The 17,985-nt window shown below is 36.8% G+C and overlaps 1 protein-coding gene and 1 long non-coding RNA gene across 2 annotated transcripts in view; one reads left to right on the top strand and one right to left on the bottom strand.

The window, feature by feature from the left end:
* The window catches only part of LOC129262174 (centrosomal protein of 120 kDa-like), a 28,780-nt gene extending 25,367 nt beyond the window's left edge, over window positions 1-3,413 (bottom strand). Inside the window, exon 1 of the mRNA XM_064100160.1 lies at window positions 3,218-3,413. Within this exon, the coding sequence (XP_063956230.1) occupies window positions 3,218-3,398 (181 nt within the window). The 5' untranslated portion in view covers window positions 3,399-3,413. The remainder of the gene's footprint in view (window positions 1-3,217) is intronic.
* LOC135154276 (uncharacterized) lies at window positions 3,389-13,952 on the top strand. Its single transcript, XR_010293720.1, has 3 exons — window positions 3,389-3,470; window positions 10,230-12,764; window positions 13,331-13,952. It is a non-coding gene; the product is annotated as an uncharacterized LOC135154276 (long non-coding RNA).
* The last annotated feature ends 4,033 nt before the right edge of the window (window positions 13,953-17,985 follow it).

Here is a 17,985-nt window from a genome sequence, read left to right as displayed (position 1 = left end):
TCCCACACTGTGCCACTTGACATCAGACTTCGAGAAATCTTGGCCAGAACTCTCTGCTACTACATTCTTTGTAAAGAGAATAATGACAGTTTCAAGATGATGGTACAAAGTTTCCTGTCTGACCCTGACTTCATGCTCGGACCAAGACTCTCACCTCTATGTTTAATGATTAGAGCTCTAAAAGACTTCAACATCAACTTGGACATGGATAGCCCAGGATCTCCACCCACAGAGTCAGTGGTGAGCATCCTTCACAGAATGATGGAAGTCTGCATAGGCTGGGAATCATTAGGAAATAGTGCCAGCAGAACTAGTGAGCAAAAGGATAAAGCTCATAAACTTGCTACTGACTTTCTCCTGGACATCTGCTCTGACACTGTCACCTTTACTGATGGCTCTGCTCTGAACAATCCCGGCCCTTGTGGTGCAGGTGTTGTCATATACTGGACAGGACTCAGCAGCAACCCTACTCTCCTCAGTGTTCCAATATCGAGTAACTCCACTAGTTTTCATGGAGAAATGGCAGCCATTGACATTGCTGTTGAGCAGGTCACATCACGGAGACCAATCCTTCATGGCCAAACACAAACAGTCCACATCCTGACTGACTGTCAAAGTGCTCTCCAAGCCATGACTAGCACACTACACCCCTCCTCACTTCCTGAAATCGTCTCAAATACTAGCAAGAACATTTCCATTCTACACAATAGAGGAAGTTCTGTAACTATAACTTGGATTGCAGGTCATGCTGAAATTAATGGAAATGTAATTGCAGACAGACTGGCAACGGAGGCTGCTTACCATGCACACAATGCTCCACCTCCCTCTTCATCCACTTCATATGCAAGTATCACCAAGAACATCAAGAAGAACACTGTAAGACTCTGGCTAAGGCGATGGAATATAACTACCAGGGTAGATGGACCTATCAGCTTCAGCCAAATGTCACTAGAAAGAAAGCCTCTAGTAAATATGATAGGTCAACAGAGGTCAAGATTATGAGGATGCTAACTGGACAGACTAAGCTCAGAGACCATATACACAGAGTACTCCCTCGTGTATGCCCTACACCCACATGCGACTGTGAACATGACAGGCAGACAATTGAACATGTCCTTCTTCACTGCCCACTCCACAAGTCGCATAGAGAGGAGATGATGCAATCCATTGACGTTGGATATCAAAGGACAAGCACCCCCTCCTATCTTCGAGATATATCCCTCTTTTCCCTCCTTGGGACTAACCCCAAATTGTCACCCCAAATGCAATCTACAGTGCGTCCCACAAAAAACGAAACCGAGATTTATCGATGATTTATCATAACTTAATCACAAATAAAATAGACAAATGACCTACCATTGTAAAGCTTAGAATCTCCTCTTTCATCTGAAATTACTTAGATTATTTCTCATTCACGCATGAGTGAGCAAAAACAATTTGAAGAGGCGATACCAAAAAGTCATTCGGCGGGCTGTATTTGGGTTTCAAAAAGAAAACCACATTTTTAAAAAGTTCAATATCTGCTCTTTAATTTGATATCGCAATTACAGAAAATGGTCAAGAAATAACAAAGTTCTGGTTGTTTGAAATAAGGCTTGAATTTCAATAATTTCATAAAATTAAGAGGTTCAGCAGGCTAGCGTTCAAACTCACTTGACACTCCGTTTTGTTGACGATCAGCCATGCATGAAGGCTTTTGTTAACCATGCGATAGCTTCTGTGGGAAACCGGTGAAAACACGTTTATTTAATGAAATTATGGAAATACAAGCATTGTTTCGAGGGAACATAACTTTTTTACTTCTTGACAATTTTTTGTGATTAAGGTATCAAATAAAAGAGCAGATATTGAACTTTTTAGGCATGTGATTTTCTTTTTGAAATTCAGATACCCCCGCCAAATGAGTTTTTGGTATCCTTTCTTCAAATTGTTTTTGCTCACTCATGTGTGAATGGGGAATAATCTAAGTAATATCAGATGAAAGAGGAGATTCTAAGCTTTACATTGGTAGGTCATTTGTCTATTGTTTTTGTAATTATGATAAATCATCGCTTAATCTTGGTTTCATTTTTTCTGGGACGCACTGTATAATAGCATCTTCTTTGGCTCGCTTCATCAAAAGCACCAATGCCAACTTCTAGCACCAGTATCTAAGCAAATAGTACCTAGCAGCTCATCAACCTTGTGACAAACACACTGAGAGTATACCGACTAGGAGATCATTTGGGTGTGGAAACGACCCACAACGAACAACAACAATTGTCCATCAAATTGAATAGCTCAAGGAAGAATGAAGTTTATCAAATTTGAACAGAATTGGCACTTACTGGAATCCCATTAATGATTTTCAATCTTGATAATGAATAACCCACTTGAAATTGTTTTTTAAATATTCAATGCATTGCCTGCTGACGTTAGAAAACTCGCCAGAAAATTCAATTCATTTCACAAATTCACATGTCGTGCCAGCACAGTCAATCACATCATCCAAGCACACATGCATTCACCCAACAGAGTCACAACTTCAAGCACAGTCAATCACCGTAACACACATCGAAGTACAGGCGCTATCACTCACCAAAAAACCCTGCTGAAATACAAATTACGCCATTAATATCGATTTATCTGCGCCATATTTCCAAAGCACGCGACGGATTAGTTCAGATTTAGGAAGCGGGGTCCCCGAAAATGCACTAAAAAGTAAAAATGAAGAAATCCGTGATCATTTCCGAATTTGCAAACTTTATTTTCTCGCTAATTTATGAAGGTATCTTCTAAATTCCAATAAAAAACCAAATCAGAATTTTGTTCTTTCTTGCAGTTACGGCGATATCGGACTTTGCAATTGTTTTTGAAGTTGCGAGAGAGATGCCAGAGCACATGAGAGCAAATCGCTCGCCAATCATGTGAATTTTTTTCGCTATTCAGCAGCCATAAAAATAGGAAATATCAAGGAAATTGATGCTGCAATCAAAAAGGAAATGATTTTTACTCTCTAGAAGCCTCCTGGCTACCCATGGGTGGGCTCCGTGGAGAGTAAGCACACGTTAGTGAATGATTTGTCGAATTTCAGGACCCCGGATTTAACCTACACCAAATGTAATATGTGGGACATTACTTTAAAATTAAAGTGAGTCCAACTTTCAATTTCATGACTTTATTCACACGTTAGTCTACGTAATGTCATAGGCCATAGTTTGATTGGAAATGAACTCACCACATATTACAGACACGACGAGAAGGTATTGCTCATCTACTCCCATCATGAACAAAAATCGATAGTAACAAAATTCATCAAATATTTTTTTAGTTTTCGTAAAAAATTTCTTCAAATTTAGCGGCCATTTTGACAATTCATTACGCATGCGCATCATCAGCCTATTCGGAAGTGACGTCATGTCAAACAGATATGAACAACGGGGTCGAAGGATCGTACGTGAATTCTAATCAATGGAAGGATTACAAATCAGGTGAGTACATTCTTGTTTTATTAGCTATTGTTTGAGATGTGTGTCAAATATGAAGTGCGTAATTATTCAGTTCTCTTTCTAAGTTTAACATGTATAAGACAATCTTGTTAAGTAAGAATATTTGTTTGAAACGGGCTTATTTTATCGGCCTACCGCCCATGGCAACAGGAAGTGGCCAACAAGCTACCCGCAATGCATGCAAGAACTGAAGTGAAGATATCGTACCGGACCGGGCGGACTGTCTTCCGAAGTAAGAATCTATTCTAAGATTGCGAGCTTCACATATTTGATACTGACAACGATGTGAAGATATATCAAGCCTTATCCTGAAATAAGTCACCTCTCTTCTCGTGTGTCGGTGTTTGTGCGCTCTTTGTGTACAAAGTCATTGCCGACATTGGGAGAGGAAAGAAGTTGAACTTGACGCCAGCGCCACTGACAAAATAAACGGCAGTGAATGGAGTGGTGACTTAAAAGTTAAATATTAGTATAGACCAGTAAAAATGCCGATATATCATTCATCATGTTCATAACTTTTATGGGTCCCCTTTAATTTTTATGCACCTTTTTACTCTTAGTAACTCTTAGTTTTGAATGTGCGTAATACATGCCATGCAATAACTTATCGTTAATCAGAACCGCAATGCATTATGGGATCGCAAAGGGGGCTGTTGCGCATGCACACTAGCGGATAGTGCGAGTGTGCAGAGGTCTCCAAATTTATGGCATTTTAACCTCCATCTGATATGATTATTTTACCTTTGTCTGCTTGATTTCTTTTCTAAAGTTTTGCAAAACGATAGTGCACAAATTAGGTCACACTTTTTTATGACACTTTTTCATCCGAGCGCGCACTAGTCGTTCGCCATGGAATTTTGAGATCGCGATACAAGCGAAACCCTTGACCTACTTTATAATTCCGTCAAGCTGATTTGACTTTGGGATCTTGCTTCTGTCTGGTATTCATGATTTTGATTAATTTTGTGTGAACTCTGAAAAAATTTTGCTTGAAAATCAGCTTCATCATGATAATTTTTAAAATGTGCGCAAATTATGGTCACCTTATCATACTTAACTGTAGTCTTTTTATGTCTGTAATTCAAATCGTCCTAAAATGATTTTGTTTTCATCTTTAGTCATGGCATGCTTTTTTTGTCTGCACTCTGCAGACATGTAGTAATGTTAGACAGGGTACAGCAGTCAGCAGATTGACTGGAGTTCGAGAGTGGAGTGTCATTGTGTCTGTGACTGTGTCATTCTATTTATTTTATTTTATTTATTCTATGATCGGGAGATTTAGAGCTGTACGCACTTTGTTTTCAAATGATAAAAACTATGCCAATTTTAATATTTGGACAAATTATCTTTCACTAATCTGTAATAAATATTCTAAATATCCTTAACCAAGAAGAAAATATCACAAAACTCACTATTAGGAAAATCCCGCCGTGTTTTCCAAACACCTCTTGATTTTGCCGATGTAGAAGGGGTCCTAAAGCTACGCACTCGATTTATCATGCAAAGAAATATTATTTCCTGTGCCACAATTTCTAAAATATGTCCGTATGATTATAGGAAAATAATTAAATAAGAAATTGAAGTGAATATAAAGTTCTCCAAAATTCAAAATATTTGCTGGTTTTCTCTACGTTGCATGATTTATTGCAGCCTCTGTAGAAAAATTGAATATGGACCGTTATCATCGTTCGTCACTCTGCAGGACACAGCTTCACACACAGAGCTAGAGTGCGCATTTATTTTGCCATTGATATTGCATGCGCAATGGAGTGGTGCGGAGCTTTAGGACCCGCGTAGCGTTAGGACCCCCTACCATACAAACAAAAAAAATCGTGTTTCATGGCACCATTCATTAATTTGTTTCCATTGTGTACTGCACACGTTTGCATAAGTGAATACGGTACATGCAATTGCAAGTCATTGTGCATTGTGTAAAGTTTTGTAACTGAATAAGTGCATGTCAGTGGATGCCAATTTCACGATCAACACACAAGTCAACAAACAAGACAAACACAAATGTATGATGGGAAACCAAAACTACAAAATTTAAGAGTGTCTTTCTTTAGTCAGAATTAATTTATTTAGGTCATTCCCTAAGGCCAAGAAAAAAATATCACAAAGCTGGAGAATGCCCTGTTTCCAACTGCAAACACTTGCTTGTGTTCCCTGTATTTTTATGACTGTGCTTGATTTTGTGATCATGGACCCAGTAAATATTATGAAGAATCTTTAGGGGTAATCCTCTCTAATTTGTAATTAATAATTGTAGATAAAACTAAAGTTTGTATTACATCAAATATTTCCTCCATCATCTTGCAAAACAGATCCATCAATTTATGACTTCCAAGTTCTTTTTCCAAGAGAGAGAGAAAAAAACTTTGATTCATGAGTTGATTGGTCTGTTTTTTTTGGGTTTTTTTGCCCCTGCATGAATAAAAGGTTACAGGATTTGGTGGCTAGTTAAAAGTAGGCCTATAAATATTGAGGATCCGAGACTGAAAAAAACATCTACAGGTAGTGACTAGACAGTGGACTGTCACAACCACAGCCAACCAAGAACCGCTTCCTCTTCTCTTCTTCAATTCTTCTCTTAATGTATCTAAAGCAACCAGCCCTACCACCAGCCAAAATTTACTATTTTTGCCACAGCTTTTCTTTCATATTAAAAAAAAAACTTTTCATTGTTCATTTTTCTTTTCCCTTTGCTTTTGTTCTTTCTTTCATATTTTTCTTACCCTTTCTTTTCCTTTTTTTTTTCATTTTCCCCCTTTTTTCTTTCTGGTTGGTATACAAATGGGTAGGATGATGACGTCACCAACTCAATATTTCTTTTGAATTTTATTATATGAAATATGAAATATTCTAATTTTCTCATTGTTCTGACTGTGACACAAAGATTCATTTCTCCCTGAACATGTGATATTACCATTACATGTATGTTAGTTCAATCAATTTAGAAATGTCAAATCTGTAAAAATATGAATATTATATAGTTCAAACAACAAACAAAAGAAATAGTGAGCAGCATCATTGAATCTTTCATTTGCATGTCACTGAATTGTATAGCCTACCTGTTTTGTGAAAAATAAACAAAACTTAATAATGTCATAAATATCTTATTTTTCATCTGTTATCATCAGTTCATAGGAGCTGAGGGGTGCAGAAAGAGGGCTATTACAATCTACGTGTAAGATTGCTTGTAAGTTTTGGTTTATACATGGGTACATATGTAGACTGCTTCAAACATCAATGAGCACTTTTAGAAACGTACAGTGTACGTCAACATAGACGACTGGTACGAGATGACGTCATTTTTTGGCCTGCCATATACCTCAGGTCCTCACACTCATCGACTATCAGAAAAAATATGAATATTATATAGTTCAAACAACAAACAAAAGAAATAGTGAGCAACATCATTGAATCTTTCATTTGCATGTCACTGAATTGTATAGCCTACCTGTTTTGTGAAAAATAAGCGAAACTTAATAATGTCATAAATATCTTATTTTTCATCTGATTTTGATGAAATTTTTACTGGAAGGCTTGTATTATTTTTTTTCTCTATTGATCTTTTAAATAAAAGTGTATTGATTAAAAATAAGATTCAGACTCAGATTTGTAGAAAGATAATTTAAATTTTTTAATCTGTAATTCAAAGAAAGATAAGAATATTGAGGGCGTGTTATAAAATTCAGTGTTTAATAAATATTTGTGTATGTATTAGTCATCACTTGACCTGGGAAGTCCAGAACAAAAGCTGTAATAACACCATTGATTTGGACTGAGGGAAACTGCTTAAGAATGGGTTAGATATGAATCATCATAAAGTTATTCTATGATATTTGTACAATGTTTCTAGTTCAGCACTTAGAGCAAGAGTACATTCACCAGTGCAGTATGTGTTGTTCAAAACCATTTATAATTTATTTTAATACATGCAGAGTGTTAGTTCTTATTTTTTTCACAATGCTTTCAAAAATCAATTCCATCACGTTTCCTTTATGTACATGTACAGTACTAGAAAAAAAATTGCCCACATTACAGTAATTTACTTTCATACCATATTACATGTATTGTACATACATATTATTCAAATTCCAAGATGAAAATTTTAGATATTTATCAATTTTTTTAATGTTTATAATATTTGCCCGTATAGTGTGCATTGTATTTGGGAGGAACTTTTAAAAATATTTGTTGCAATATGATTGGATAAGTGATCAGTATTTGGCAAATTGATTATTTATTCCAAAATGTGACATACACACATTGTGTGTGTAAATAAAAGTTACATACATGTACAGTATGCCTGTGACATTTCATGATGGGGTAATTTATGTACATGTACACTACAGTAGGATCTGCTGTCCAATTACACACAGAGGTCTCACAACAGTTTTGTTATATATTTGTACCCCTCCTAATTTTTTTATTACATACAGTATGTCCCTACATCTACATGAAACAATTAGCACTTCATCCTACATGTAAGATTGCTTGTAAGTTTTGGTTTATACATGTACATGGGTACATATGTAGACTGCTTCAAACATCAATGAGCACTTTTAGAAATGTACAGTGTACTTCGACATAGACGACTGGTACGAGATGACGTCATTTTTTGGCCTGCCATATGCCTCAGGTCCTCACACACATCGACTATCAAAATCGAGAACCTCGCCACATCCATTCTGTGGTTCTCCTAAATCATAGTTGACGTGCACGTGAGTGACGTCATTTTAACCGCTCAAGCTCAGCATGAAGATCAACCTTTCCCTTTTAAAACACAGTTTTCAGTGACTTTTCACAAAATTAATCTCAGTTGTACGATGCATTACGTTTATCTTATTTTAAATTGCTTTCTGATCTCCAAAATATATATCGATATATATCCTAACTCACATAAAAAGGAATCAAAGCAAGTGAAAGGGCAAGTGTGCACAAGTTGCACCTTCGCATCACCCGACCGGGTCGCCAGGCGATGGTATGCCAGATCTTCGGGGTCGGGCAGCGTGTCATGACCCGCTGGTTATCATGCTGTTTCACGTGGATGTACGTACATGTACACGTACAAGTCGAGTGAAATATAAAATATTCACATCTGTAGTGAACAAGGGCAGACGACGACGTTGACTCGAACGATCAGACGACTGCGACACCGTTCTCGTTCACTGCTCCTAAAACTCTCTGTACAAGTGTGTGTCTCAGTAGAGTCCTCGTTGTATTTGTCCACTGATTGAATGATGATTGAATGCCTGTGATTAATTACAAGTCAATGCATGCAATTGATCCTTGGAAGAAAATGGGAGGCCAAAATGATGTAGGCCTATCATGTACATGTACATGTACATGTATAACATTTACAATCTTAATTACTTGTACAGTACATGTACATGTATGTAATTCAGGTTAGTGTTCATAGTGACTGCAATCTACACATGTATGTACCTGGTCTTTAAGTCTGGTCTGGTATTCTTTCTTTGGTTCTTAAAAACACACTCTGTTTGCATGGGAAAAGAATATTGGAAAGATCTTGAAAATGCATGTTATTAGATCATGATTTTTGTCTCACCTGCATAGCAGAGTGAGACTATAGGCGCCGCTTTTCCGACGGCGACGGCGGCGGCGGCGTCAACACCAAATCTTAACCTGAGGTTAAGTTTTTGAAATGACAGCATAACTTAGAAAGTATATGGACCTAGTTCATGAAACTTGGCCATAAGGTTAATCAAGTATTACTGAACATCCTGCCTGAGTTTCATGTCACATGACCAAGGTCAAAGGTCATTTAGGGTCAATGAACTTAGACCATGTTGGGGGAATCAACATCAAAATCTTAACCTAAGGTTAAGTTTTTGAAATGTCATCATAACTTAGAAAATATATGGACCTAGTTCATGAAACTTACACATAAGGTTAATCAAGTATCACTGAACATCCTGCTTGAGTTTCACATCACATGACCAAGGTCAAAGGTCATTTAGTGTCAATGAACTTTGGCCGAATTGGGGGTATCTGTTGAATTACCATCATAACTTTGAAAGTTTATGGATCTGATTCATGAAACTTGGACATCATAGTAATCAAGTATTACTGAACATCCTGTGCAAGTTTCAGGTCACATGGTCAAGGTCAAAGGTCATTTAGGGTCAATGAACTTTGGCCAAATTGGGGTATTTGTTGAATTACAGCCATAAATTTGAAAGTGTGTTGGTCTAGTTCATAAAACTTGGACATAATAGTAATCAAGTATCACTGAACATCCTGTGCGAGTTTCAGGTCACATGATCAAGGTCAAAGGTCATGTAAGGTCAAAGAACTTTGGCCACGTTGGGGGTATTTGTTGAATTGCCATCATATCTCTATAAGTGTATTGGTCTAGTTCATAAAACGTGGAAATAAGAGTAACCAAGTATCACTGAACGTCTTGTGCGAGTTATAGTAGTTTTCAAAATCAGCACTGCTGCTATATTGAATCGCGTGATGCAGGTGAGACGGCCAGAGGCATTCCACTTGTTATTTATATATATCGTAATTTTGAATATGAAAGTTGGGTCAGGTTTTTCTCCAAATGTGTGCATTATATGATTCAGGCAAAAGGAAGAAATTTTTTAAAGAATGATATATTATTAATTGTAATTCATTATTATTCTTTTACCGGTACTCCTTATTTCATCTTTGCAGTTACACAAATGTAGGTACATGTAAAATGAAATTTCTTTTTGTTATATCTTGCAGTTAAATATAGATCCAATTGAACATGTGATGCTACTTTCAACCAACCAATGGACGGACCATATAGGTGATTGCTGAGTGGACATCCCAAATGTAGGGTTCATTTTATCATCCGTGATCAACGATCTCAGAATTTCCCATTAAAAGTTTCGTGATGCGGTCTGTCAACAGAAACATGTGCTCTGGGAAACACTGATGAGCACTGGCTGCCTGCATTCATTGGTCTTCATTCAGGGGATTTATTTGGAGTTACTACAGATGAAAAACAACCTCAATATCTAGTGTGTGATTGGAGCTTAATGATCGTGCTGTTGCTACTGGCTATAAACAGAGCATAAGAGGCCGGAGGGGAGTACCTGAACTAGGCTCACAATAGCCATATCCCGTTCAAAATGAGTGGAACGCATAAATACGATGACAATCGCCACCGCAAAAAGACCGGTTCAAGAACGGGCAGCAGTGGGGGACGCAGCAGCAATACTGGCAATGCAGGAGTACTTATGGTTGGACCCAATTTCAGGGTGGGAAAGAAAATTGGATGTGGTAATTTTGGAGAACTAAGACTTGGTGAGTATTGGTGTCAGCATCACAAAACACTTGTACTGTCGTACATGTCTGAAATGCATGCATATCATGGTATCCAAAGTATACAGATGACACCCAGAATGTACATGTACATGTATGTTCCAGAGCTGCCAACTATTATGATAAAGTCATAATTACGTTTTTCACTCATTTATTACTACGCGTTTTGGTGCACTGTACAAAATTTTAATACACACATAATACATTGCGTAGTGGCGAAGTCATCCGAAGATGGCAAATACTGCCATTACACACATGATCATGTCTCTTTGTTTTACAATGCTGCGCATGTGATGATTGCCTTATGTACATGTACCTCGTGTAATTTTCGTACCTTAGATTGCGTGCATTGTCAGTGGAAAATTTTAGTATGGATAGAAGTCCACACACATGTGCAAAATGGGTAGTTAGTTTTCCATGTTTTTGATGAAATATTCGCTAATTTAAGGATTGGGCGCTGATCAGTTTGTAAACTTTTTGTGCATCATGGATTAAAACTTATGTCGCTTTAGTAGAACTTTGGATTGTTAAAATGGATTATTTGATGTGACAGTGATATGCTGCAAAGGATCAAATATTCACGATTTAGAGGATCTCGCCTGCTTATCCAGTTCAACGAAGTCTCCAAACTTGATACGCCACTGGGTTCAAAGGCGAAACAGCCTTTCAGGCATGAGTACACCAGCAGAATACAAGGCCATGTATAATACCATCTCCCAAAGGTGAAAACCATGCTTGGTGCAACACTTGCTCATCAGATTTTTCCATTGCACAGTGGAGCATATTAAGAAACATTTAAAACCATCAGTCTGCTGTACATTGTATATGCAATGAAAATGCCTCATTGTGCGAATGTTCTATTATCACTTCAAAGAAATTTATAATACCCTGCGCATGGCGCATATGAAATTACTCTTTTTATTTTAAAATTACTACTTTTTACTTTTAAAGGTTGGCAGCTCTGTTCATCTTGAGCTTTTTTATTTTGAACATTTTGAGCCTGGTTGGTATATATGCAGGAAAAACAGCATTAATACTGAAAAATTACCCAAACCGCTGTAAAGCTTTTGTCACAACCTGCCATGTGTGTCTGTATGCAAGTTCGTCGCAGCCTTCACTCTCCAAAGCAAATTTCTGTGATTCATACATGCACCTCTAACGTGGGTCTTGTGTCATACACCTTCATGTTTCTACATCTTTTCTTGGGTCGCTATATATACATGTATCATGGAATATATTGCATTTGAATATACATGTAATTGAGTCAAGCATAGAGCACTCACAAAGCACAATCGATGTGCAACCTATTTGATTAATGCCCGCTCTCCATTTTAAACCATGGAGTTCTGGTGACCTGAATTGCTTCTGCATTCGTTCGACACAAGAAGCATATGGTGGAAGTTCAAATGGCTACATGTACAGGTATCACTTGCCTGTATTTGTGTTTACCAGCACACATAGCCGCACACTGTTTGTTGTTGTTTTTTTTTTTTTATTCATAGTATTAAAAAAAATGAAAATCCCACCTGGGGATTGTGTCCCTTCATTCTCAATACCTTGAGATTTTGTTGATTTGGTAGTGATTTTTATTTCTTCCAGCGACAGATATTTGAAGAAAAAGAGCTATACATGTATCTTTCAAAGTGAAGGACACAAAATACCTTGTCCTTGCCCTTTATATTCCCGAAACCTGCATGAAAATATACACAGCTTTTTCATTAAGCATCCTTCTAAGCTTGTCATCCTTGTGGCTGAAATGTGATTATGCCATCCTTGAATGTCATGGAGTATCGTTGCATTCATTAATATTGTACAAGCATAAACTTGACAGATGGATGTGAAGAGGAGATGTACAGTACATGTACAAGGAGGAAGAGGGATTTAGCTTGGTACATTACCTCTGTATGTCAGGAAGAGCGTAATGTCTGATCATGTTCGTGCTATCCTACTAATGTGCTGGTGTAATTTACAGGAGTAGGTTGGCCTGAATGCATGATGTAACTGACATGTTGTTTACCCCCAGCCCAGGGACATCAATTCATTATCTGTACAATACACATGTATACTCCTCCTCCATCAACAGATGATGAAAGATACCTTGTTGTCCGTGTACGTGAGTACGTCTTCTAGATATTTCATCATGGCCTTTTACATGTGGGCTTTCTATACAGTTGTGCATTTTCTGAGCCTGTCCCGAAGGTAAATTGCCAATTCGTCCACTGCCAACTCGTCTACTCACCACATGGTCTACCTTCATTTAGTCTAATGCCATTCCATCCATCAACATTTCGTCTAACAACCGTTTGGTCCAATAACCATTTGGTCTAATCATCACTTCATCTAATCACCATTTCGTTTATTACCATTTTGTCTAATAACCAGTTGGTCTATTAACCATTTTCTTTTCATTCATTTTGCACAATTAACACTTAAGTTTAATTAGACCAAATGGTATGGACTAAATGGCTATTGGACCAACTGGTTATTAGACGGAATGGCATTAGACTAAATGGAAGTAGACCATGTGGTGAGTAGACGAACTGATGATAGACCAAGTGGTAGTAGACGAGTTGGCAATTGGACGAATTGGCATTAGACGAATTGGAAATAAATCGTCCCGAAGACCTCAGATAAAAATTCGATCCAGATCCAGCTGAAAGCACTTCTACCCCAAAGTAAAGTTTAGAGCAGAGCAGTTTTGAGTTATAAGTTATCAGAAATCTGAATTTCACCAATATTATACGTACATAGCGAACTAAGCATCATGGGGTGGGGTCTATACACCGGCTTACTTATACATGTACAATGTAAGGGTTGAGATATTATAGACCCTGTTAGCTTGAAATATTAGGCCTTCTAATTGGCCAAATTATCATTGTACCAAACAACATGTATACAAATTAAACACAATTTATCAAAAACATTTGAAAAGTCATAACATGCTTTTGGCTCTTACATGTATGTGCTTGGCCTGAATAAGGGGTGCACATGCTGCTAATTAAGAACCCCTGTTCATGTTTGATTTTGATACATGTAGGGAGTAATCCATGTTGTATCTTGATGACTTGCATGAAACAAATTGCCAGGGTTTCAACAGTGGCATTGATTGTGCATCACTTTCATCAATAGAAATCAATTTCTAAAAAAAGTCAAAAACTGAAACAAGGACACACAAAAAATGAAAACAAAATGCTTCCAATTGGGCTTTTGTGTCACTCTCCAGTACATGTAGGTTGGTGTCGTATTTATCCTTAAAGGAGAATGAAACTCTTGGAGCAAGTTAGCTTTTGTGAAAGCAGAAAAATCAAAGAATAAGATCAACAAAAGTTTGAGTAAAATAGGACTAGCAATAGATGAGTTATGAGCATTTGAATGTCAAGATCACTAATGCTATGGAGATCCTCCCATTGGCAATGCGACCAAGATCTATGATGTCACAGATGAACAAACTCTCCCCTTTTGGACACTGAAAATATACCCCAAAACATCTCTTTTTGCTCATTCTAATCATATGACAAACAATTCATCAATGATATAATGTTGTGAAACCTCTGTACTTGTCCTCTCATAAAGAGAACACCTCACCTTGTGATAGACTATAAAAGTGAGAATATAAGTGAAATAAGTACTAAAGTAATGAGGGAGTTGTACGTGTGTGACATCACAGATCTTGGTCGCATTGCCAATGGGAGGATCTACATGGCATTAGTGATCTCAATATTCAAATGCTCATAACTTTCTTATTATTCATTCAATCTTCCTCAAACTTTCAACAATATGTTTCTTTGATTTTTCTCTTTGATATGGATTCAGCTGGTTTCAAGGGTTTCATTCTCCTTTAATACTCGCTACATTATTGGGGAAACATTTATTGCCCTTGAATGAAACAGTATATAAATGTATGGACACATGATGGCTGATCAGCCTGATCTTGTCCAACTGCATGTATAATGCGGAACAGGTATACTGAATTCTGTCAGCCTTGTGTGCAGGTGTTGTACATATATGTGCATACTAACCATGGAGGCTATCAAAGTTCTGTGCTAGCAAGTACATTAATTGCTGTTTGTCCCATTTGTAATTCGATTTCTGTTTTGTGCACACCTCTGTAAATTCTATAATGACTTGGTATACATAGACAGGTACATGTAGCATTGATCAATCAACTTCACCCTGTTGAAAAAATAGATTCCTCTGTACTCCAATACCAAGAATATATATTCAGTATACAATTATGCGGAAGAGAATATGTGAGGTCAATGTCAGCTTATTGATGGGTTGAAAATAAAATGTAATCATACTCCATCCCCAGGGAAGCTGATTTAGTCCTAATGGTGATTCTTATTGGGCTCTGGGTATTACTTCAGCATCTCATGACACAGTCTAGTACTCAAAGTCTGTTGCTCAGTAAAAATAATAATAATAATAATAAATACCCAAAGACAGGTTGTGTGCATTGTATTTGGGTTCCTTGCAGTAAACTTTTTTCAACTACACTGTAAACAGGATTTTACTGTATGTTATTGATACAGAGTTAGATTCAGTTTGCTTCATACCAGCAACCTGTCAGGAAAGAAATTAAACTGTACATATTTACAAAACCTTTTTGTTTTTAATGAAATTGTTCATTTCATTCTATCAAGTAAGATTTGAGTTTCATGATTAATGTGTTTTTTCAGTAGTCAAGTTGATTGATTATTTGTGTTAATAGGGTATTAAGATCTGCTTACTGGCAAGTACTGTATTGTAGAATGTGAAATTTAAGATTTCTATATGCTCGTCCTAGACGGGACGTATTATGGTATCACGCTCGGTGTCCGTCCGTTAACTTTTCCTTGTAAACGCGCTAACTTCAGTTTCACTTAACCTACATGTAGGCTCATATAATTTGGTGTGTATGATACTAGCATGGATCTCAGGAAGCCTATTGATTTTGAGGTCAAAAGGTCAAAGGTCAAGGTCACAGCTTGACATACAGTGTACCTGTATTTTCATCTTACCCTTCTGCAGTCCTTGTAAACGCAATAACTTCAGTTTAAGTTCATCTAGGCTCATATAATTTGGTGTGTATGATACTAGCATACATGTAGATACCAGGAAGCCTATTAATTTTGAGGTCAAAAGGTCAAGGTCACAGTGACATGTTATCACCTTTTATACCCTTCTGCATTCCTTGTTAACGCGATAACTTCAGTTTAACTTAACCTAAGCTCATGTAATTTGGTGTGTATGATACATGCATGGTTCACAGGAAGCCTATTGATTTTGAGGTCAAGGTCATGATCACACTGACATGTTTTCATCTTAACCCTCTGAAATCCTTGTAAATGCAATAACTTTAGTTTAACTTCACCTGGGGCCCGTTGCAGAAAAAGTTGCAATCAAACGCAACTTCAAAAATCATGCGCAACTTGATTTTCAACCAATCAACAGCGCGCATTTGGGACTTGCGATTGATATTTTGACTTGCGTTTAAACGAAACTCTTTCTGCAACGGACCCCAGGGCTCATAATTTGGTGTGTATTATACTAGCATAGATCTCAAGAAGCCTGTTGATTTTGAGGTCAAAAGGTCAAGGTCACAGTGACATACATGTACATGTATTTTCATCTTACCTTACAATGTATGCAGTCCTTGTAAACGCGATAACTTCAGTTTAACTTTAATAACCTACATGTAGGCTCATATAATTTGGTGTGTATGATACTAGCATGAATCCCAGGAAGCCTCTTGATTTTGAGGTCTAAAGGTCAAAGGTCAAGGTCACACTGACATGTTTTCATCTTACCCTTCTGTAGTCCTTGTAAACACGTAAAATAGCCTAGGCTCATAAGATTTGGTGTGTATGATACTAGCATGGATCCCAGGAAGCCTATTGATTTTTGAGGTCAAAAGGTCAAGGTCACAGTGACATATTTTCATCTTATCATTCTGCAGTCCTTGTAAATGCGATAATTAAATTTTCAGTTTAACTTTAATAACCTAGGCTTATATAATTTGGTGTGTATGATACTAGCATAGATATCAGCAATGCTATTAATTTTGAGGTCAAAGGTGAAATCACCACCTTCCACTTTTTTTGCTTGACCAATAACTCCATTTTCCGCGTTACAGGCGGGCGTATTATGTGCTCGCCTTAGCGACACTCTTGTTTTTTCTAATTACAAACATGCACTCAATAATATTTTAGTGATGATGCAACAGTACCTGCTTGAATAGCAATTTTTTTCAAAAATGCATGCACACGAATATGGCACGCCCATAGGGAAACAATTAAATATATATTTCACCTGAAAAAAATATGTTTCTCTTCCACAAAACCATTTCACTCAAAGAAATTTATATTTCAATTTTAAAAATGTATTCCACTTTATCAAAAAAATATTTCACTTTTCAAAAAAAAAATATATTTCACTTTTCAACAAAAATATATTTCACTTTTCAAAAAAATACGTTTCACTTTTCAAAAAAATATATTTCCCTTAAAAAAATATATATTTCCCTTAAAAAAAAAATATATTTCACTTTTCAAAAACATGTACTCATTAGGATTTCAATTTTTTTTATTTGTTTGTTTCAATTATAAAGGGCCTATTGTACTATACTATGCTAGAGGATAAGACATATGTACATGAAATGAATGGTTGCTGAAAAATTAATACATGGACCATACAATAACACACATGTTTATGCCCTATAGTATAGAGCTTGCTGTTTCAATTTGGGTCTTCAGTACTCAAGTCACTGTAGGTTGCGCATTCAGACCTTTTAACACGAGCAAGAGGTTTGCACAGCAGACTATGCTGTACCACCAGCTGTGTGTGGTGACAACAGGATATTTGTTCAAAGACCCAAGTTCATTCAACAGGATATTATCCAGGTCAGGCTTTTTGAAAACTGGTGCTGGATATCACACATTCATTGGGTTAAATAGGAAGTAATTGCAGTCCTGAATATGCACAATCCAATTCTTACATTTAAAGAATAGAAAAGTAAAATTATCATTATTGTACATGTACATGTAAACATGTAGTACATGTACAATGTACATGTGTACATGTATGAAATCAAAACAAGTCATTTTGTTTATAAGCTCTTTATGTAGCTCAGGTCAATCAGGGTGATGGAAAAGGTTGTAGGCATACAGTAAAGCATAGCCTATTTGTTTAAATC

This window comes from Lytechinus pictus, chromosome 5 (genome assembly GCF_037042905.1).
Source record: "Lytechinus pictus isolate F3 Inbred chromosome 5, Lp3.0, whole genome shotgun sequence".
NCBI lineage: Eukaryota > Metazoa > Echinodermata > Echinoidea > Temnopleuroida > Toxopneustidae > Lytechinus > Lytechinus pictus.
Note: the sequence above shows the minus strand (reverse complement) of the source record. Positions and strands in the feature narration are given on the sequence as shown.